This window comes from Seriola aureovittata, chromosome 24 (assembly GCF_021018895.1).
Source record: "Seriola aureovittata isolate HTS-2021-v1 ecotype China chromosome 24, ASM2101889v1, whole genome shotgun sequence".
NCBI lineage: Eukaryota > Metazoa > Chordata > Actinopteri > Carangiformes > Carangidae > Seriola > Seriola aureovittata.
This window is the reverse complement of record NC_079387.1, coordinates 5,502,707-5,525,391: the sequence shown is the minus strand read 5'-3', so window position 1 is coordinate 5,525,391 and position 22,685 is coordinate 5,502,707. Positions and strand designations below refer to the sequence as shown.

Genomic DNA, 22,685 nt, shown 5'->3' with positions numbered 1-22,685 from the left:
TGTTCCTACAAAGGATGACATGATAATGTAGACAGCAGGGCTGTCGACAGAATTTTAAAAACCTGTTAAATGATTTTGACATATTACAATTTTTCATATTTTTATTTTTTCAGTTAGCTGGTTGTATGTAATTTGTATTCCCAAACATGAAGATCTAAAGAATTCAGAATTAGTTTCATCTTCTTTATCATTTTTAAATATACTTAATAAACTGGAATTAGCCTGTAAAGATATCTATTGAGTCTTAGCTTTTAATTGTAGAATAAAAGCAGGGGTTAATCTAAAATCATAGTGGGTGGAGGACAAGGCTCTGGTATTGGGATTTAAAAAAAAATACTGCAAAGACCACTAATAAAGGTATAGGTGTATAAAATAGAATTACTTAAGCACAATGGCCATTTGATATGAAAAGAGCACCTTAATTGCTGGCCTACCTGCAAGAAAGTAGTTTAAATATATAGTTTACAGTGGTACAGAGCACGTGAAATATTCTGCTCCACTGTTACGGACATAAATCAGTACAAAAGCATATTACTACCATTATAGCCTGCGTTTCATTCTATAACCACACCCGGGCACCTGCCACCGGTTCCAGCCGACCACCGGCCGTTGACGTGGCCCCCACACCCCACACACACCCGGACACTGGCCCATAATGAGAATGACAAGTTGTTTTTTGGGGGGGAGCGCGTGTGTGACTGGTCTCTCGGCGCGTGGCTCCATCTACGGTGTGGTTCCACAGGGCAGCGCTCGCGCTTTCGAACGTCAATTCACCCAGAACGACAACCACAGGCACATCCGGTCGTTACTTTCAAAATAATAATAAGATCCTATTAATGATGTAGCCTATCATTAATACATATTCTGAGTAAAAATGTTCCACTCACATCATGTAATATTCCCTTGTTGGCCTGAAATGTCACTTTTAGGCTTAATATATTTTGAGAAAAAAAAATAATCACAGTTAGGTCTATATGTGACAAGAATGAAGGTCAGTGTTGAATAGGAGCAGGCACATCATAGGGAGAACTAAAACAAACACACAAAAGGTGCAGTAAGTAACAAAAGATTAAATTTATACTGCAGGAGAAATGTAATCATCAGCAGGCAGTGTTATTAAAAAAAGAAAAATATTACCGATAAAACAACTTGTATAAATGAATAAAAGGGATAACCTGTTAAAAGGTCTTTGTGCTATTATAAGCAGATTTCTAGAGTAAGAAATGAGCTGTATTACAATTTAATTAGATCAAAATTAGGAGCAACAAGTAGCAAAATTACATATATATATATATATATATAAGTAGGCTATGAATAATAATAATAATAATAATAATAATAACAATAAGGCCAACATTACCCTACATTAAATTGTCAAAAGGCAGGCTTAAACATTTCTTTCTGTGAAGTGACTCCTTAATGTGCGGGCTATAATCCATTTCCAAAACAGACAACCCCTATTAGGCTTTCACTTTGAAAGACCAACCGCCTTCTTCCGGTGATGCTCTCGGTGACTGTCGCCAGTTTCACGCAGCTGGAGCGTCTAGCGGCGGCACGCGCGCCTTGCGCATCTGTCAGCGGAATACAAACGGCCGTTTTCAGAGGAGAGGAGGGCACAATCGCTTTCTGAGGCATCACTCTCCTTCTCGGAGGTTTTTATGTCTGTCGCCTGTTGACCATGGGAACACAAACTGACAAACGAGGTCCGGTGCATTCGGTTGGAGGAGCCGTTCAGTGACAGCTGCTGTTATCTGACTGACAGACAGCCCGGTGAAACGTGACGGACAGGTAAACCACTGTACCTTTCTAATCAATGGCCTGGGGAATAACGACAACAGAAAATATGCTGTAACGTGAAGTGGTGCGTTTATTTGGACTTTACCGCTTTCTGGCTGAAGTATGGGGCTGTTATAGCCGGTGAAGCGGAGGCTGGAGGTTTGTGTCTGGTTTTGTCTGCGCTCCGTCCCCTCCGGTGGACGCAACTGAAGAGACTGGAGACACGGACGGAGACAGGGCTGTTCTTGTGTCGGCTGTTTCGGCGGAGACATGGCAGCGGCCATCGCCAGCGGTTTGATCCGACAGAAGCGACAGGCGAGAGAGCAACACGCCCACCGACCGACTGCTCACCGGCGGCGGAAGAGCCCCGGTAAGAAGCAGGGGCTGTGCAACGGGAACCTGGTCGACATCTTCTCCAAAGTCCGGATATTTGGCCTGAAGAAGAGGAGGCTACGGAGGCAAGGTGTGGAGGGGGGAGGGGGGGGGGGGCACATGCATGCACACAGACACAAATATATTTATATGCATGTGCGGGCGCGCTTCCACACACATAGAGAGAACGCACGCACGCTCGCATACACTTTTACGCGCGGCCACATTCATCCATAACCACCTTCACACGTGCACGCCCGTGGCTGGCGCATGTACGCGCACACACCCCAATCATGCATAAACACAGACCGACACACTCGTCCCTCTCTCTCTCTCTCACACACACAAACACACACACACACAGTCATGTCTTGTAGTGCCCTACGGTTCAGTAGTTTCCAGGTACATCCATTATTGAAGCCACAGATTAGTCTGTCTAGTCTCTCTCTCTCTCTCTGTCGCTCTGTGCATCTCTACCTCGCTCTCTCATTTCCAGCTCATACAAAGTGGTCCGATCTCCAAGATCAGACTTTTGCCTTAACATCAGAAAAAATGTCAGAAAACAAAAACACAATGACAGCAGCAAAACTACCAACCTGTCTCTTATTTTGAAATTGCACTTTGCTTCATGTAATTCTGATTTTTCTTTCTGGCAGAAAGCACAAACATTTTATTTTGTTCCTGTGGAGGTAAAAAAAAAAGTCAAAATCAAAAAATTTTGGACACACAGATTTCAAGTCACACTCGAATCCAATTTGACATCATTGTTAAATCGTGGGATGGATATTTGTGTGAATGCACAGAGGTGATTAGATATGGGAGTGAATGCAAATGAAGGAGAATGTTGTGATTGTGCGCTATGGAAGGCGTTCAATAGCAGAGGCGATAAGTGCTGTTGTAATCAATTGATTGTGTGAGGAACCAGCAGGTGACGGTGTATGGATGGAGGAGAGGTGGAGGCAGGAAATGAGGAAATGAGAGGAGGGGAGGAGGGACGGAGGACGAGATAGAGGGGAGGCGAACGTGAGGAGTCATGTTGATGGGAATTGGTTTAGTTTGCTCTGGTGGGTGACGGGAATTTGCGGGATCTGAGATCTGGGGGACTGAAGGTGATCTCCTCTCTTCTCCTCCCTCTCTTCCTCCCTTTTGCTCACCTCCACTCCTCGCGTCTACCAGTGCCTCTCATTTTTCCCCCCTTCTCTTCCTTTTGTTCCCTGCCACCTTTTGCCCTTACGTCCTTTCTACATTTTAGTAACCTTTCCTCCCCTTTTGTCCTTCCTCTCCATTTCCTCCCTTTTTTGTCACCTTTCTCCCTACTGTGGATCTTTTCCTCCTTTCTTCAATGCCACCCCTCTTTAGAGGGAATAGACAAACAGCCTCCTTTTCTCTCTCCTCATGTTTATTCCTTCTTTCTCTTCCCTTTTTCCTCTTTTTGTCATCCTTCTTGTCTCCCCTCCTTGTGGCCCTTCATTATAACACCAATCCTCACTCCCTACCTTACATCTTTTCATCCCTTCTTGTTCCCTTCTTCCCATTTCGGGGTTAATACATGACAACAGCCTCCTCTCCTCTCCTTCTTTTCTTCATTTATCCTCCTTTCTTTTTTTTCCAGTTCCTTTTGTGTAACCCATTATCCCGTCCTGTTCTCCTCCTCATCTCTTTATTCTACGGCCTTCCAACTCTCCATCTTTCCTCCACTCCTTCCTTCTTGTTGTCTCCACCTCTCCTCATGTCTTAGCTTCAGCTCCTCTGCATTTTTGCTCCTCCCTAATATTTCCCTTTTGTCACCTTTCTCCCTTGGCTCCTTTTCTTCTCCTCCTCCTCTCCATCCTAATCCTCTCCTCCGACCTTAGATCTTTTCCATCCTTTCTTTCCTTTTTTGGAAGGAACAGCCTCCTCTCCTCGCCTCTTTCCTACCACCTCCTTTCCCTTCTTCCGTCTCTCTCTCCTCTGTGTTCCCAGCTGTGAGAGCTGCTGGTGAAAGCCTGGCAACATCCACAATCTCTGTGCTGTGTGTGTGTGTGTGTGTGTGTGTGTGTGTGTGTGTGTGTGTGTGTGTGTGCATGTATGTGTGTGTGTGTGTGCGTGTGTGCGTGAGAGAGAGAGATTTGCCAACATCCCCTACTGTCTTCCAGAGGTTTTGTGAAGGAGAGACACGCAGGCCTGACTAACTGATCTGCTGCCATCACCACTCAATCAAAGATGTGGTTCAACACAGCTTAAATCTGCATATCAGCTGGAGTTACACCGACACAGAGCCAAAGCTGACTTTTTTTATCAAAGACGTGATATCAGTCCACTTCTGATGCGATGGCGGCGCCTTCTTGTCCACAGCGAGTCTCAGTTTGTGGATATTATTAGTCAGAGGAGAATTTGCGGCGGTAATGTGGGAGGATTTTAAAATCAGCCTCACTAAATAGCTGTTAACCAACCAACCTTAAAACTACTGGAGTCTGACTTTGAGTGGAGGATTTGAATGTGACACAATGGATGGTCAAATTAGAAGATAATCACTGCCACAAAATATTGGTTTTTGGTTAAACAAAACAAAAAAACAGAGACAATATCACATCAGCTAAGTCACAACACCATCAAGGAGAGGTATTCATATATTACATGTTGCCACTGAGATGCACCTGCTGTAATGTTTCCATATCACACCGGCTTTTGAACCAACAAAAAGACGGATGTATAAAAGCAAAAGCCAGACTGTAAAGGTTCAACACTCCGCCGCGCCTCTTCGTCTGATTCCGAAACATTTCAAATCCGTAGACGGATATTTCACGCTGATGTTTTATAAATGAAGACGTCGCCGATGAAACGCGGAAGATGTGACATGTTCTAGAAAAAGATGAGAGATGGTAAATAACGTTTCCAGCAGCTTCCTCCGAACGTGTGTCACACAAACGAGGACGGAGATTGAGTCTTTACTGTCTGTGGTGATGAAACATATGTTGGTAGTACATAACATCTTATGTATAACATTACACTACAAACAAAGAGTTTTGTCTCCCGTCCCAAGCTGCACGAATAAAATGTGCAACAAAAAAAGTTCCAAAAGGTGGAGCAATGAAATCATTATATAATAACCAATAAAACATGACTTTGTCTACAATCTCATTTAAGACATATAAAAAACAAAGTTGTTTCTCTTCGGGGAGACTATTAAACCTTCCTGTTTCTACAGGCAGTGTACCTGGATGTAACTGTGCACACAGATCCTGTCCCAGTCTAAAACACAAAGAAGATGTAAAGAAATAAAGCTGCAAATCCGTCAGTGTAATGCAGTAACGTTGTCACAGTGAAATCCGTCACAGAAAATGTCCCGTACAATATATATATATATATATATATATATATATATATAAAATATGCTGAACTCTGTGTAGCTACCGAGACAATGAGATCACAGATATGCCAGAATGAGGATTCGTCTAGTGATGCAGGAGGACCCTAAATGTCGAGTTGCTGCTCATTCATACTGATAAGAAGCAAGATGCCCCTTATTCCCATCCACCTGGACATCAGGACACCCCCTGCTGAAATCTGCCTAAATCAAATACACCAAAAAGATGAGAAAAGTAAAAATGAGTTACAAATCTTAATCAGCATTTACTCATGAGAGTATGAACCACCAGACCCCCGGCCCCCCTCCTCCCCAGGAGGAACAAACATGAAAAGACACCTCAGCTGCTCGGTTGCTACGTGAACCTGACTCACTGTTTCTTTCTCTCCAATTCAGAAAACCAGTGCCAATATTCTTAACACCAAAGCTACTGACAGAGATGAACGGATTCAGAGTGAGACAGATCTGTGGTTAACACGGTCACCTGTCTGTCTGTTTGTTAGAACTGTGATGGACTGACTATCTGCACAGCGTGTTCTCATGCATTTCACTCAACGCATAGTAATGAGCAGGTTTGTTTAAAGCCAGCCGGTAGACTCGTTTGAATTTGAACACAACGTCTCATTAGGATAAATTCAGGTTAAGGACTTTTATTATTTATCAGATACATAATCGAACTGCACCATTGCTGCTATATTTCATACGAGGCCAATGTGCTGTAGCCGATCTGACTGCTCTAAACAGGATCTGTGTTTTAACAACAAATCTGCCCTTTTCAGCACCCTCCGTGTTCATCTAATCAGTAATCACTCGGATGTAAATGAGGGTGAAATGGGTGCCTTTAGTTGCAGCTTGTGAATTCCTCACTTGGGTGCTTTTGTTTGGGGAGATGGTGTGTGTGTATAAAAAGAGGAGAGGCTTTTTTTTCGATGCGTTGCTTGTATGAGACACCCATGATGATATTTTATAGTGCGTTAAACTGTGCATTCAGAGTCAGACTGGGGCGAATTAACAGACAATACGACATGTCAAATCAGCGTGGCCGCCTGACTGATTGAATCAGATCACATTATGGTGAAAATAAAGCTGTGTGTGTGTGTGTGTGTGTGTGTGTGTGTGTGTGTGTGGATGGGGGAATACCCTTCCACTGGAACAGTCTGGAATTACGAGACTGTTGCCGTGGCAACGCAAGAATGGGAATTTCCCTAGTAACAGACCCGGATGCGGAGATACAGGGAAGAGTGGGAATATCACCTTGACAACTGTGGGAATGTCGCTGTGGCAACGGCTGGCCACGTCAGGTCGGTCTCAGAGTATAAGTGGATAAATGGATGTCAGACGAGCGGCTGGATAGACACATAAATAGAAGATGAGTTGATGCAGCGGGGCAGCCCCCTGTGGAGAAGTATTGATCTTTCATCCAGTACAGCAGGGAGTTATGCAAACAACACCCACAACACCACTGGAGGCTGTAATCATGCTCGTAATATACAACGGACGATGTGATTACAAATCTATATCTCTGCATCATAAATCACATCAAATAAGATAAATGTAATCGTACTATTTTTTAAAACACATCAGCGTTTTATATTTGCTTTCATGTGTTGGTTCACTTCTTCTTGTCCTAATTTATTACATGACTAATGACTAGTTCAAGATTGTGGATTAAAGTGAGAGTTGATTGGCTGGTTAAATTTCTGTTTCGATGTGAATGATTATTGTAGCTATTCTCACATTAATCATAGCGCATACGGACAAAATATTTATTAAAATTACAACTTTTATATATATTTTGTGTATTGTCGTATTCATAAAACAGATGCAGAATATAAATAATAAACATTGCCTCTTTCTATATAAATTAGAGGTTTGACCAAAATTAGTTCACAAGCAAAAGATCTGAAAACAGAGGTCATATTACGAGGCAGCATTTTAAAGAAAAATAAAGAAAAACGTTTAATTAATTAAGAGAGTTTAATTAGGAGAATATTAAAATTTTAGTGTCTGTAAAAATGATGCTGTTAAGTGTGGAGTGTAGGGCTTCCTACAGTTTAATATCAGTAATGAGACGACACCGAGTTTCAGTCAGAGCATAAAAACATTTTTTCTATAAAGCCCTTCTTTTCAAAATAAAACTGCGTGGCCTTGAAATTTTCCATCAGCGTAGTCACAACACCAACGAGGAGAGGTATTCATATATTACATGCTGCCACTGAGATGCACCTGCTGTGATACAGTATATCCATATCACGCCGGGTTTTGAAAAAAGGACGGAAAGACTTGGATGTGTGTGAGGTTCGCTCTCTGCTCTGCCTCCTCGTCTAATGCGAAAGATTTCAGAAATGAAACACAGATGAAACAAAGAACACAATAAGTAACATCTCCAGCAGCTTCCTCAGACCGTGCGTCACAAGAAACAAGGACAGCGAGATTGAAATGTGTGTGTGTGTGTGTGTGTGTGTGTTCATGATGTCTGGCAGGTGAACTGTTATTCTTGAATGACAAAGCAGCGAGGAATGCCACACACGTCAGCTGGAATGATATTTACTTAAAGTGTGAAAATAGGGACTGTGCTGCGCTTGTATTCGTCGGAAGCAAAAAAAAAAAACAATTTGCAGTTGCAGCGAGGAGAGAAAACACACACATCAACCTGGAAGATGTACATGTCATCTTCGCGCAGCTATACGCCGTTCCTCGAGGTGGCTGATCCCTGCCAGCACACGTAATATCTGTCTTTCTAATCTGACTAAGATTTATTACTGACGGCATCACAGGGGATTTTGACAGAGAGCTGGTTACAGGCTCCTCTTCCTCCTGCTCCCCTGCTGCACAAGATGGATCCTTCACAACGATGGAAAACACCCCTGCCTCCCTCTCTCTCTCTCTCTCTCTCTCACACACTGTCACACTCTTCATAAACTGGGTCAGTCTTTGCTTTTCTTTCCTTTTTTTTTCTCCGTCTCTATCCATTAGGGTATACCTTTATACACACACACACACACACACACACACACACACACACACACATGTTCAAAGGGGATTCCCACCCTGCTCGCAGCCGGTGCAGACGGAGGCGAAGTCACTGATGTGAGAATGGGTGTGGTCACATTTAAGTGTGTGTGTGAAAATAAATAATAAAAGCGCTGCGTCTGCAGCAGTATGGGGTGATGAGAGGACGGAAAAATAAAAGCCTGTCTGTACCTGCCGAGGATGCTCCATTATATCACCTCATCCAGGTCGAGTCAGACTTTGTTTTGTCCAAAAGTCTTCCGATGACTCAGTCCCTCGGCTCCCTCCCTTCTCCTTTATCGCTCCTTCTTTCTCTCGCTCTCTTTCTTTAGTCGCTTGGTTTCATTTCAGGCATCTCTTGTTCGACTGCAAGAACCAAACTGGCAAAAGCAAAACATCTGCATTTTCAAGCATTGTCGATTTGTCAGAATCCAATCATTTGTGGCAATAACATGCATTTTTAAGTACAGTGAAGCCGTGTCTGTCTTTCTATTAGAGATGAGCTTTATAATGTGGAGAAAACACGAGAGGTCCACACATTTATCCAAGTTTTTTGGGAAAGGGAATCACACCAAGCAACATGCTGGTTAATAGGTAAACAGTAAACAGGATGCGGCTGCTTCAAAGCCACTGTAAGGCGGCTCTGTACTATCAAAAGCTTCGGAAAGAATTCATCAACGTCATTCGAGTGGAACAATGACGGCGGAGGAAGGATTAGTCCAAGAATCCTGTAATGGATTGGATGTGCTTGACTAGTCTCTCCAGAGGAAATCCCCCAGGATGCAGCAGGTTGTACGTCTTTAATGCCAAACTGTATTGTATCTCCAACGTGCCGTCTCAACGTATGTGTGTGTGTGTGTGTGCAAATTGAAATCAGGGCGACGCATTTGTACATAAATCGCATATAAATGATTCTGCTGAGGCCGACGGCGTGAAGCATGTCCCGATTTGAAAAAGGGGGAATTCGCTTCAACTCCTCCTCTCGCTCTCTCTTGGTCTGTGTCATGTAGAACCACAGCTGAAGGGCATAGTGACCAGGTTGTTCTGCAGACAGGGATTCTATCTCCAGATGGGCCAGGATGGAAGTCTGGACGGGACCAAAGACGACAGCACCAACTCCTGTGAGTAGACCCACTACACACACACACACACACACACACACACACACACACACACACACACACACACACACTCGTAGACTCCATACACGACCTGTTGCGGTTATATGTTGTAGTATTTATACTACTAATTTACTGAGTCATTTTTAATGTTGGTTTAGATGGGAAAAAATATATATGGTGTTTTCATAATGGCTCTAACAGGCAGCGTGTTTTCAGGGTGGACGCCAACCGTTCGACCGAACGCGACAAGTGGCTGCTCAAAGGATTTCATTTTCTGAAGGCTGTGTTTATTGGACCTCTGCGCCCAACACAGCCTTCAGGGAGGAGCTGCAGATGGACAGCTTATTGATAAATGTTGCCGTTTGCAATATTCTAATGTGCCACTCATGGAGAAAATCAAAATGCTAATTGGTAATAACGACAGCAGGCGTCTCTCACTGGCCCAAAGTGTCCTCTCCACTCCGGCTGAGCTGGCCGCTCTGCCAAACGCCTGTTGCAGCCACTTGTTTACTACAAGTTATTTATTTATGTCTTCGCATCAGTTTTTGGCAAATGTCTACACGCCACCATTTTAAAATTTACTCGCACTTGTTGCCAAGCTTTCACTTTGTCTGGCAGAGCCACGTTCAGCGGGGAGGCGACACCGGTGTCATTTTCCTGCAAGCGTTAAAGAGAGCGGTTGTTGCCGTCTATAATCAGCTGGGTGCATATCCTCAACGTTAATGAAGCCTGTGCACGAGCGCGACAGTGGTTTAGAAAGTGTGATATTTATCGAGGATGATTACTTGCAGGTGTACTTCTGATCAATTTCTCCTGCTCAACCCTGGACACGGGAAACGCCGGTTGCTCAGAGAGATTTAACGACAATATCAGTGCAACCGTTGATTAGAAAGGAAACCAGCAGGGCGTGAGGTCCTAAACAGCACATGCGCTGCCACGGCCTTCACTACAGGTCATTGTTGTGTTCGATTTTATAATATCTCAATTACACACTAGTATGAATGTGTATATTTCCTTTAAATCAACCGTGTCAGCCCACACTTCTCTAAGCAACGCCCTTTAAAGTGTTGCAGTGGCTCCAGGAAATAAACAGTAGTCTTCGATTCAAGCTGTCATGACAACTCCTCCATCCTTGATATCACTCGCTCATCATGTTCAGCTGATCTCAGACAATTAAACTAAATGAAAGAGTTAAGCATGTTTTAAGATAACCGTGCGGAAAGAAGCTGTCTAAGCTAATCCGCTCACTGTTTGACACAAGCATGAGACTGACAAAATATTCCACTAACAAAAAAAAAAAAACTGTTGACAGTGAGGTTTGTGGATTATCCAGAGAATCTGGGACATTGTTTTTTTGAGAGAAACACACTGCTGTGGAGGCAGAAATCTGCAGAGCAGGAGATTTCAAAGGCAGGCATCAAGCTCACAGCGGGAAACAACAACATCTATATGCTGCAGCCACAGCCAGACGAGACAGGAGTCAAGTCACGAACACCTGAGAAAATTACAGTATCAATAATTGATGAAAACATCCCTTAAAATGAGACAGAGAGTGAATCTCAAGATCCACACAACGCAAAAGAAAGGTGCAGGTAAGAAACACTGGAAGGACAAAAGAAGCAGTTTTTATCAAAGAGGGGCAGAAAGATCCGACAACAGCTACTGGAAATACTGTAATAACCTTAAAGAGGAACACACGTTTATATATCAAAAGTCCACAAGTGAAGGTTTCCTAAAAAAAAAACAGACAGAAATAAAAAGCCACACTGTCTGAAAGGCTGGACGACACCAGGGTTAAGAAGACAAATATGTGACGCTTTAAGAGGCTCGTGCTTCACAACCAGCAGGTAAACAGTCACAGCATTTACCTTGGAAATTCACCAACGCGGCGAGACAGAGAGAGGCCGGGCTTGCCTTAAATGTAGTTCGACATCATTTCTGTCGTAACAGCTGGACTGTGCGGGCTTGTCAGTGAGGCTAATCAATACCTCTGTAATAATAAGACACATGCAGGTTACAGAGGGGTTGCCCCCCCCCACCCTTTCCCCTTCTCAATCAATTGCTGATGTGCCCCATGGATATGGAAGCTTGACTTTTTACAATTACGGCCTCAAAATATTTCCTTTAGAGGGGGAAAAAGAAAAATATTTCACATCTTATGAGTGAAATAAATGGAAGAACTAAATGACAGGAAAGGATTTAGAAAAGAAAACACCAGTGACACAAGCACTGCCTTTTAAAATACCAGCCCAAGGCTATGAGGGTGTGATCAGTGGTCTGTTCCTTTATCGTCACCGACTGCTCTTCTTCAAATAACACTGACCTGACGGGAGCCCGAGCCCGAGCCCGGGCTGATATTGAAATGTCATGTACTAAATTATCTCGGTCAAAATATACAATCGGCCTCAATTCAAGGACATTCTCATTTTCTTTGGCCGAACCTCTCGGAAGGTTTTTGCACAAACAAGCTGCAAATTGCTCGTTTCAGTCGGATAAATGTTACGTGTTACTACAGCCGTCAACGCCGCATGTGACAGAAACGAAAGCGTGGGGAGGTTGGACGCAGAGTTCGATGCTAATGAAATGGAGTGCAACTAAGATGTGTAGACAAGAGGAGATGGAGAAGATAATATCTTCCAGCATAGGTGATATTAGTGTCAGGAGCCAAAGGAGAAAGGAGGCTCTAAATAAATATAAAAAACAACCAAAACCAAATAACCACACACACACACACACACACACACACACACACACACACACACACAACACTCAGTTTGTCTTGTTGTTTTTGGTCCTCAGCTCTGTTTAACTTAATTCCTGTGGGTCTGAGAGTCGTGGCCATCCAATCAGTGAAGACCGGCCTCTACATCGCCATGAACGGAGAGGGTCACCTCTACTCCTCGGTGAGCGCGCACAACACACACACACACACACACACACACACACACGCAGTATACTGTATATGTGAGCATGGGCGCTGGACAGAAGCTGCATGTCGTGGGGTGGGTGGGGCTGCTTAACCATAAGACTATCTGATCGCAGAAAACTGTGGGACTTCACTGCAGAACGTGTGATGATCATCCAGGTCCCAGGTGTTTGGTTTTGATCTTTTCAGGATTTCAATAAGAGGCAAATAGAAAAAAATATCAAAGAGTCTCTGCTTTGCTTCATGTACGAGAGCAAGGACAAACATTTGAAGTTGATGTGTGTCTTTTATTAATTATTAAAAAAAAAACAACAGGCAAACGATGGTGATGATTGATTTATCTGCGTGTCATGCTCTGCATTTCAGCTCTTGTGCACAGTAACATTAAGTACCTTTGCTGCAGGTGCAGTCAAACAGTAGCTCTCAATTATACAATTGCGTTTAAAAAGGGAGAATTTGAGGGACAAACGAAATGAAATTCAATCAACATGCATGTCAGAAGTTAACTGGGAGCCTTGGACAAATAAAGAATGATATGAAGTTTCTCTGTGGTTCTGATGAAAAGCTGAGTTTTTTTGATTGAGCCGAGAACACGGAGCAAGCAGCACATAATAACACGAAAAGCTTTTTTCATGTCAGAGGACAATGTGAGAGACCTCAACCTGGAGACAGCTTCATTAGACAAAGCAGAGATAAATAGCTTTTAATGGATTCAAGTGAAGCATTTGTCACATTATGGACAAGTAGAAACATTAATTACTTCATTATTTGTTAATTGTTAGTTATAATGCGTTTAACTGACAACTTTCCAGAAGCATTTCCTCCCTGAGCTAAAAGATTCAGAGAAACAAAAGCAAACAGAATGACACAGAAGAATATGGAAGTGGATGGAGAGAAGGAGTGGAGGAGTAGAATATGAATTATTTCCACGCTGAGAGAGTTCACACTCCTCCTCTGATGTCTCCTCTACCTGACATCATCCCTCTTTCCTCCCCTTCATTTCCTTTTTTTTGGGTGGAGACGACAGAGAGGAGGGGAAAGGAGGAGGAGACAGGAAAAGGAGAGGTGATAGGGGGAGAGGATGGGGGGGGTAGAAATGGGTGGGAGGGGAGAGGAGAGGAGATGAAAAGGAGGGAAATCAAAGAGAGAGGTGAGGAGAATAAAAGGTGAGGCCAGGACAAATGATGAAAAAAAAAAAAAGAAGAAGAGGAGGGGAGAAGAAAGGATGGACCGGGTAGGGAGGCAAAACAAAGGAGGTGAGGAAGAAATAGGACATGGAGGAAATGAGAGGAGAAAGATGTGAAGGGGAGTGAAAAGGTTGCGTAGAAAGGATGAAAAGAGACGCAGAGGAAGGAAGAAATTGGTCCAAAGGATAGAAAGGAAGAAAAGAAGACGGAGAGGAAAGAAGTTGTAGACCGTGGAGGAAAAGATGAAAGAAAGAAACATTGAAGACAGACGAGGAAAAAGATGGTGAGGTAAGAGGAAAGCAAGAGAGAGAGAAGATAGATAGAGATAGAGATGGAGAAGAAGGAAAGAAAAAGGTGGTAGAAAGAAAAGGAAAAGATGGCAAGGAAGGAGGAAAGAGATTGTAGACAGAGGAGGAAAAGGACTGAAACGAGGAGTAAAAGATTCTGGACAGAAGAAGAAAGAGATGGAGAGAGACACAGTTTTATACAGAAAAGGAAAAAGACAGAGGAGAGAAAGAAAGGAGATCTGTGCTGCTCTGCTGGGCTTTCTCAGTCTGTCGCTGAAAGTCACAGATGCATGAGGGCTGCCTGTAAATAATTGAAGAGGGGGAGTTCCCCCCTACACACACACACACACACACACACACACACACAGAGTAGAAATCCCTTGTAAAGCTGCGTAGAGGGAAAGTGTGGATGTTTGATCATGTTCCAGCTTTCTGACTGATGTGCAGGCAGCTACATGATAACATATATATGAATTACATACAGCAGGTGTCATTTATCCTGATGTCACAGCTGCTTGATGTTTAACTGGATGCTGCAAAAGGGTCCTGGCAGGTGTAGCGTGCGGTAAAGATGGCGCCCGCGGTGATACGAGTTTTGTCTTCTGGTCAGGATCACGCAGACTTTCCAACTGACATATTGGCAACAGTTTGGATTGTCTTTTATTGTGGAGGTGTCAGGAAGTGGACACAAGTTTGAGATGTTGTGTATGTTGGGTATCTCCTTGATCCTGTTTTTGTATCCGTGTCTAATGGACAAACATGATAGTGTGTAGTCTTGAATATCACAATTGATTTCTCATCCTATGCGATGCGTTCAAAAGCCAGGATGAATGTCTGCGTCTCACTGAAGAGGGGCCGTTCACACAGATGTCATAGCTTCTTCATCTCCGAGTGAAATATTAACGAGGCGAATCTTATCAAAGTTTGACACGCTGAGATCTTTATAATTGTTGGTAATTCAACTCAGGAATCAATCATGTGGTCGTAACAGAGCAGGAGAGAAAAAAAAAGAAAAAGAAACATTACACAGCTTCCATTTTTCCAAAGCTCAAGGTGATGCTTTCAAACTCAAACCCAAATACACTCAACAATAGAAAATACGAGAAGCTTCAGTCAGTTATCAAAGTACTAATTCAATTCAATGGTGCTTTATTGAAGATTATTGAAGATATGCCCTGTATTTTTAATTCATTATTTTTATTATTATTATAATTTGACTAAATTATTAATAGATTATTATTTAATCACTCCATTATTTGCTTTTAATTCATTGCTTCAGAGCTACATTATGCAGGATTTTGGCAGACTGAGACACAGGAATGTTAGTTTTTCCTGTGTTTTTCATACTTTTGTTAATATAGCAACTTATTACCGTGAAGATAATTCTGCAATGCTTTAATAAAATATAAATTTAGGACATTTCCTTGTATGGTGCAGTTTCCATGTGACAGAGAAAAGTTCATTCTGAGCTTGTTCCTAAATTTGCTTCTCTGCTCTTAATGAGATTCTTCATCCTCTTATTGCAAATTGTTAATGATATGCTGCAAACTTAGTTATACATGGTAGGACTGTCTTATTAATCCCAGATCCCAAGCATCTGGCAGTGTGTGGTTGTGCATGTGCACGGTGGTGCGTGTACGCGTGTGGGCTTGCGTGTGTGTGCGTGCCAGCTAACAGATGGCACAGTGTGCAATGAGCTGCTATGTGATAATTATGGAGCATGCAGGGGAAAGTGGGGAGAAAAAAAAAAAGTGCTGATGAGTTTGAGACTGGGTGTGTGTGTGTGTGTGTGTGTGTGTGTGTGTGTGTGTGTGTGTGTGCATGAGTGGCAAGAGTGTGTTAGAGAGTGTGTGGATAGGTGTAGTTGTCAGGGTGTCAGCTGAGAGGTGTAATAGGAAATTGACTTATCCAATAAGATTGTTGCACATTTCCTGGAACACACACACACACACACACACACACACACACACACACACACACCACACACACACACACACAATTACTGCTACTCCTACTACTGCTAGAAGAATAAGGTGAGATGATATTACGTTTGGGATAAAAATAATGTAAATGAACATTGTTTCAAAAGCTTTCCTGTCGAGGACGACTTGTTATTCTCCAAAGAGACGCTCATCAGACACGTTGAGATCATGAGTGAGGCTCGTATACAGCAGTGCCCCCCCCCAAAAAAAAAATCAGCTTGTTTTTGAAATGTGAATAGTGCTGACAGTCCACCAGCCAAGATTAGAAATGGAAATGTATTCCCTCATGCCAGCTCCTCTGACTCAGACTGTTAGAGCCCCGGTCTGTCTGCCGGAGAGGCCCTGGGAGCCCAAACACCATCAATTCAAGTCCACCCTCAATCCATCTCTCTCATCCTCTTGTTGCGCCTCTTGTTTGTTTGCTGATACTTTATCTCCTCTTTCTGCCTCTCCTTCCTTTTACGTACCAGGTCACAGAAACATCTGAAAGTACCGGAGGGGTTCGGCAAATAGCCTGCGGTCAAATCTAGCCCTCCACTAAAACCATTTTCCTTTGCTCTAAAACATTAGCTGGACAGATGTAGCAGTGTAAATCACCGCAGTGTGGACAGCTCCTGGTGCTGAAATGAAATCTAGTAGGAGATGAAGAAGATAAATAAAATCGCACAGCTTTTATTAAAAACACAGCATTGTGTTAATTCAAAGACATCTGATTCAGCACTAGAGATCTCACACACATATGGTGGTAAGATTATAAGGTTAATCTTCATAATAAATTCAATAAATTGAGTTCACATACAAAAAATATGTATTAAAATATAGTTATATATATCTAATACTTGTAGAGCCTTTCTTCTTCTTTCTGAGCTACATCATGCTTTCAACAAACACAGGGGTGTGTGTGCTATATGTATGTGGCTGTGTGTGTGTGTGTGTCTGGCACACGTCTGTGTACGTAGGCGTGTGCCTCCATTCATAACACAGTCGGTACAGCACTCAGACAGAGCGAGCCCTGTGATGTCTACATCCACAAAGATGAGAAGGAGGAGGAGTGGCAGAGGGGATAAATGTTAGCCACGTGAGTCATGAGACACACACACACACACACACACACACACACTTTCTGTTTGAGAATGAATGAGTTACTGTGGAGCCTTTTCAAAAGATGCTGCACCATGAATCATGGTAACGTTCAAGCACCACATCACAATCAGCACCTTTTGCTCGACATAACTGATGCATGCTAACGTCTACCTCGCTCATGACGTTTTAATATTTAACAGAAGGTCTCTCCTAATACAACCCACCACTTCTGCGTGTTTACCTGTGCTGCGAGTTGTTGCTCCAGCTCGAACACACCTGATCCAATTAAGAGCCACGTTTTCCTGACAGAGTAATTGGACAGGGTGTGCAGGTGGTTGAGGTACACCGTGGCGTTCCTGACGCGCTGTGATCGGAGTCAGATTAACTGCTTTGATTGAGAGTGTCTGGGCTGGAGGACATCCTTTCATACCGCCTCTCTTACCACGCACCTCACTCTTTTTTGTTTTCATGTTCTAACACTTTTCTTTCCACTCCTCCTCCTCCCTCTTCCTCTTCTTCTTCTCCTCTCTGAACTTCCTTTCTTTAGAATGATTTGTTTACCCACAATTCCCCTGGGTAATTAGCGCTGTGATAATAACTGGTGTTGGAAACAAACACACCCACTCACTGAGCAGTGCACACAAACAGACATGCACGAACACACACACACACACACACACACACACACACACACACGCGCGCGCACAGGGATGAAAAACAACCTCCTTGAGCTTCGTCGCTATAAGTAATGTTACAAGTAGAGCGACTGCACCAACACATTTCATGAGGAGGAATAAATCTGAACGACACCTCTCCATATTTATGAACAATAAAACGTTGTCATTTTCAATACTCAAACACATTTTTATGTCGTTTTAACCTTAATTAAACGAACATAGTTGATCTTATTAAATATGAATTAAATATTAATATTGTTATGTTGATTTGATCCACATCACACAACCTTATAAAGATACAACACTGCTTCAACACTGCAGATCTGATGATGAACTTCTTTGTAGAATGGCCTGCATCAAAAAACACAAAAAACACAACTTCTGTCCAGGTTTAAAGCTGCAGCACCGATTGACATTATTTCAGGATTTTCACCAAAAAGAAATGTGATAAATATTCCATAAAGAATATAGATAAGGGGCGCCTTGTGGCTCACATGGTAGAGCGCGTATTAGGACTCCGTCCTTACCGCAGAGGCCTGGGTTTGAATCCGACCCGTGGCCCTTTGCTGCATTTTTGATTATATTTCAAATAATTGTGCAGCCCTACTTATACACTGACTACTGGTGGTTTTGGACCATGGGCAGCAGCAGATGATGTGTTTTGTCATTTGGTTGTGAAGATTTTTGGGATCTTGTGATGCTGACCTTGTGGTTTCCATAGCCCTGTTGCGTAGCTACATTTTTTGAGGAGGTGTATGTTAGCAGTTAAGTATCAGCATGAACCTGTGGAGTCAGACCTGTGGCGTCAGTCATTCGGCAGCTTCCCCGGTCACCGGGTCACAAGCCTGAACTCTCTGTCCTGACTTCACAGGATATTTGATGCCACTAATCCAGCTCCCTTTAACAAGACATGCTCCTGATTGCCTGTGGATTAAAGGCTTTGGTAAACTACAAAGACCCTGGAAACAGTTATTATTCACAATAGGTTATTGTTGCGCTGTGGATGGGATTTTACTGGGAAGCTCCCAGTGGCCAGCAGTCAAGTTGTGGCAGCACTGGGCAGCTGGTTGCCAAGTTTTGTTATTAGCACAGCCGTGTGTTGTGCCAAGAGTTGAGATTGCTTTTCCCACTGTGTTTTTGAGTTCCATATTTTTAGGTGTTCAATGGAAGAAGGACAAAGTGCCGCCTGTATCAACTGAGTCTGTTTTGGAGCAGGATATTTTACAAGCTCTTGTCCGTCTGATTACAGCCGTCTGAAAAACTGCACCGATTCAGCGTGTACGTATGTGTGCGCAATTCGAAAAAGCACAAGCAACGCGCATGCATGAGTGCAGCGTGTTCACTTCCACGAAATCTCTGCAGAGCACAGAGAAATGACAGAGGGAGGGAAAAGAGGAGAGAGATGAGAGAAACACAAAGATAAGAGAAGGAAGAGAGGGTAAGAGAGAGAGAGAGAGAGAGAATCCCCTGCTGTTTTTCCAATCAGGAGGCGTCGTCCTCCTCACTGGGTGATTTATTCTCCCTTCTCTCCTTCGTGTCCCAATTTCCAAACCCTCTCCACCCCACCCTCCAATTCTTTCATTCATTCTTTCTCCCCGTCTTCTTTCTGTGGGCAGCTTGTGAACATGGCTGTTTAGAAATGACGACAGAAACACATTCGGGCAGGGAGCGCCGTTGAAATGACTCACCTGTTAAAGGCTGTGAGGTTTTCAACTAAAGTAACTCTCGGTTCACTTTTTCTCTCGGGGATAAACACTGCTTCTCCAGACGAGACATGAAGCATCTTTTTTATTTTAAAGGCAGCATTAAATGATGTATGACCTCGCTGACCAACATTAATAAGCCACGTCTGGCACCGGCCTCTGCACACCAGCAAAAATCATCCCCCTTAACAAATGAATAATGAATCTGGGGTGCAGGGTCAAGACTAAATATATGTATTATAAATTAATTTAAGCCGGGAATGAAAAATATTAAAACTCCACAGAGGAGAACGGTGCTGTTAATACAAATCGAAGCCATGGTTGCCAAAGGAGAAAATTTGATTTGCGGTGGTGTGTTTGTTTTCGTGTCACCGACATCGCCAATAAATAGAGCATTCATTCATTATCACCTGTCTTGTTTTGTTGCCAACCAATCATTTAGTCACATTTCATATCCCAGCAAGCCCTCCTGCACCTCCCTCCATTCATCCCCTGGAGCCACAAGTGTGTGTGTGTGTGTGTGTGTGTGTGTGTGTGTGTGTATGTGTGTCCTACCTTTATTAAGTGTCTTCCTATGTTAGCATGAGTGGATGTGGTGGAGCATGAGATATAGCACATTATGTTAAATAACCAATGCAAGTGTTTGTGTGTGTATCTCTCTCTGTCACTCTTGCAGCCCCCCCCCTCCACACACACACACACACACACTGACCCCTCCCTCTCAGCGCTGGTTGGTTGCCACGGCTACAGTGTCGCCTCTCTTCCTCATGTTGCTATGAGACTCGGACCGACAGACCTGAGCTGAATGACAATGTGTCTGTGGCTCTGGCAAGAGGCCCTCAACAACCAATAAGAGACGGTCTAGACAAACACTTCCCAATCTGGGGTCTGGGGACCTTGGGGGTGATTGTTTGGGTTGGCAGGAGCCTCCGCAGCCATATGAGGACTGGTTTATTAACACTAGTGCTTTTCATTTCCTCAGCAGATGCCTCAATGAGGAAATGTGCACGTTATTGTATGCTAAAAGATTACAAGAGTTCCTTTATGAAATCTGTTCGATAAACATATTTCCCTACAGACGGGAAGATGCAGATACAGTAAATGCTCTGATTAGAACATTACAGCAGAAATCACAACAGGGTTACTTACAGTAAAGCCGCATTAATCAATATGTTTATATTACCAATCAATCAATTAGTGTCTGTAATGGGCAATGTGTGAGGAATCCACAGAGATGCAGAGATTTCTGCCAAGCACCAATTCAAAGTGAAAACAAGATGAACTGATGAAAGAGAAGCTAAAAAGAAAAAAATGAATCATCCGGTTGAATGTTGCTCCGTGTCTGCCAGATGTGGAGGTTGCCATAACAACTTCATAAAGGTGATAATATGTTGAGAGATGTGTTTTTATCATGTTCTGTTGCCCCCGAAATGGTAAAAAAAAAGAAAAGAGAAAAAAAAGGCAATCGATGCAGCTTTAAATAATGTTGAATCTCAACTATGTTTGGTGTCTTTGGGGACTGATAACCCTGAGAACCCTGAGAACCCTGAGAACCCTGAGAACCCCAGACCACAGTTTGAAAACCAGTGAACAAAGACAAAGTGCAGACGTAGATTTTCTGCAGTCATCTATTGCATATATACAAAGCTGTTTTACTTCACTCGTTATTGTGGTATAATGGCTGAAAAAGAATCCCATCTCCCTACAAGGCTTATTTAAGTTTCATTTAACTTGATCCAAATATTAAGAGAAAATAATAATGTACTGCACGTACTGTAAAAAGGGAAACTGCCTAATGAAGACACTTAAATGCTTAAAAGCCTAGGAAAAAAAACCCTTAACTGATTAGCTGAGAGGCAGAAAATTAATCAACAACTACTATGATACTATGATAAGCAAAATATTTCCTTTTGTTTGGATTAAAAGAAGCTATTTTAATATGTCACCTCAAACAGTGGGAGATTTTTCTGATATTTTACTGACTGAAAGTGATGATGAAAAATAGTCATTAGTTGCAGCCCACATGAGAAAGCTTTTAGACGCAACTGTTGCTTGGGAAGCTGCGGCCGGAGTCCGACCTCCTCAAACGAAGAATGCTTTCTGTCAGATTGTACTTTCTGTGGCTCAGGAGTGTGAGCGGACACCGGGGGGAGAGACCGTTTTTTTCCTCCCAGTAAGAATAACACCTTGTTGTCAGGGTTTGAGGGGTAACGCGGGACCCAAAATGCAGCCAACACTTGGGAGACGGTGCAAAAGGTTTATTTAACCAAAAGAGCTTACACAACACTGGTGAAGCACAGGAACTTAAACAAGAAACAGGAACAGGCAACATGAACAGACCGAGGACAAACCCAGAAATCAACAGACAAAGGGAAGCACTAAGACTATATAGACACAAGGGAGGCCAGGGTGATTGAACACAGGTGAAACACATTAGGGCGGGGCAGACAATCACCACACAGAAACAGGACCAAGACAAGAAGCAAAAACACAGAGACACAAGGAAACCGATTACAAAATAATACAGGAAGTGAGAAAAGTCCAAACAAAACTAACAAAAAGTGTCTGCCATGGGAAAACCATGACACTTGTTTCTGTGCTGAAATATGCTCCGCTGGAGGCGCTGGGCTTCTGACACATAACAGCAGAGCAGATGTGGGTGGGAGGATGAGATCGTCGGGGCTTTGTGTCACCAGAATCAATCACATTTTTATTTTTTTTGGTTTGTGTATACAGAGAGAGTGAAGGGGGGGGGGGGGTACATCATCCAATCAGAGTGATGCTGCTCCTCCTGGTCTGTAGCTGCTCAATATGCTTTCATTATTTTATTTATTTTTATATCAGACCAGAGAAATTGCTCCAGTTCTACAGGTTTAATGCGTCAACTTCAATTATTTCAATAATATGACTGATTTCTTTTTGTTTCTGTGTGTGTGTCTCTCTCTCCCTCTCTCTCTCACTCTCTCTCTCCAGGAACTGTTTACAGCAGAGTGTAAGTTTAAGGAGTCGGTGTTTGAGAACTACTATGTGATCTACAGCTCTATGCTCTACAGACAGAAGGAGTCGGGCCGGGCCTGGTTTCTGGGCCTCAATAAAGAGGGACAGGCCATGAAGGGCAACAGGGTTAAAAAGACCAAACCAGCTGCACACTTCCTGCCTAAACCTATAGAAGGTAACACACTCTACATGCATATACATATATATGTATAAATA

General features: G+C 43.0%; 1 protein-coding gene across 2 annotated transcripts in view; it reads left to right on the top strand.

Annotated features, from left to right (window-relative positions):
• Positions 1-22,685, top strand: part of LOC130165542 (fibroblast growth factor 14-like) — a 45,870-nt gene that overhangs the window by 16,827 nt on the left and 6,358 nt on the right. Inside the window, exons 1-4 of one of the 2 annotated variants that reach the window (XM_056370888.1) lie at positions 785-2,239; positions 9,517-9,627; positions 12,427-12,530; positions 22,446-22,644. In XM_056370888.1, the coding sequence (XP_056226863.1) occupies positions 2,047-2,239; positions 9,517-9,627; positions 12,427-12,530; positions 22,446-22,644 (607 nt within the window). In that variant the 5' untranslated portion in view covers positions 785-2,046. Of the gene's footprint in view, positions 1-784; positions 2,240-9,516; positions 9,628-12,426; positions 12,531-22,445; positions 22,645-22,685 lie in introns of those variants that run through there. The other variant, XM_056370887.1, reaches the window with a different exon arrangement.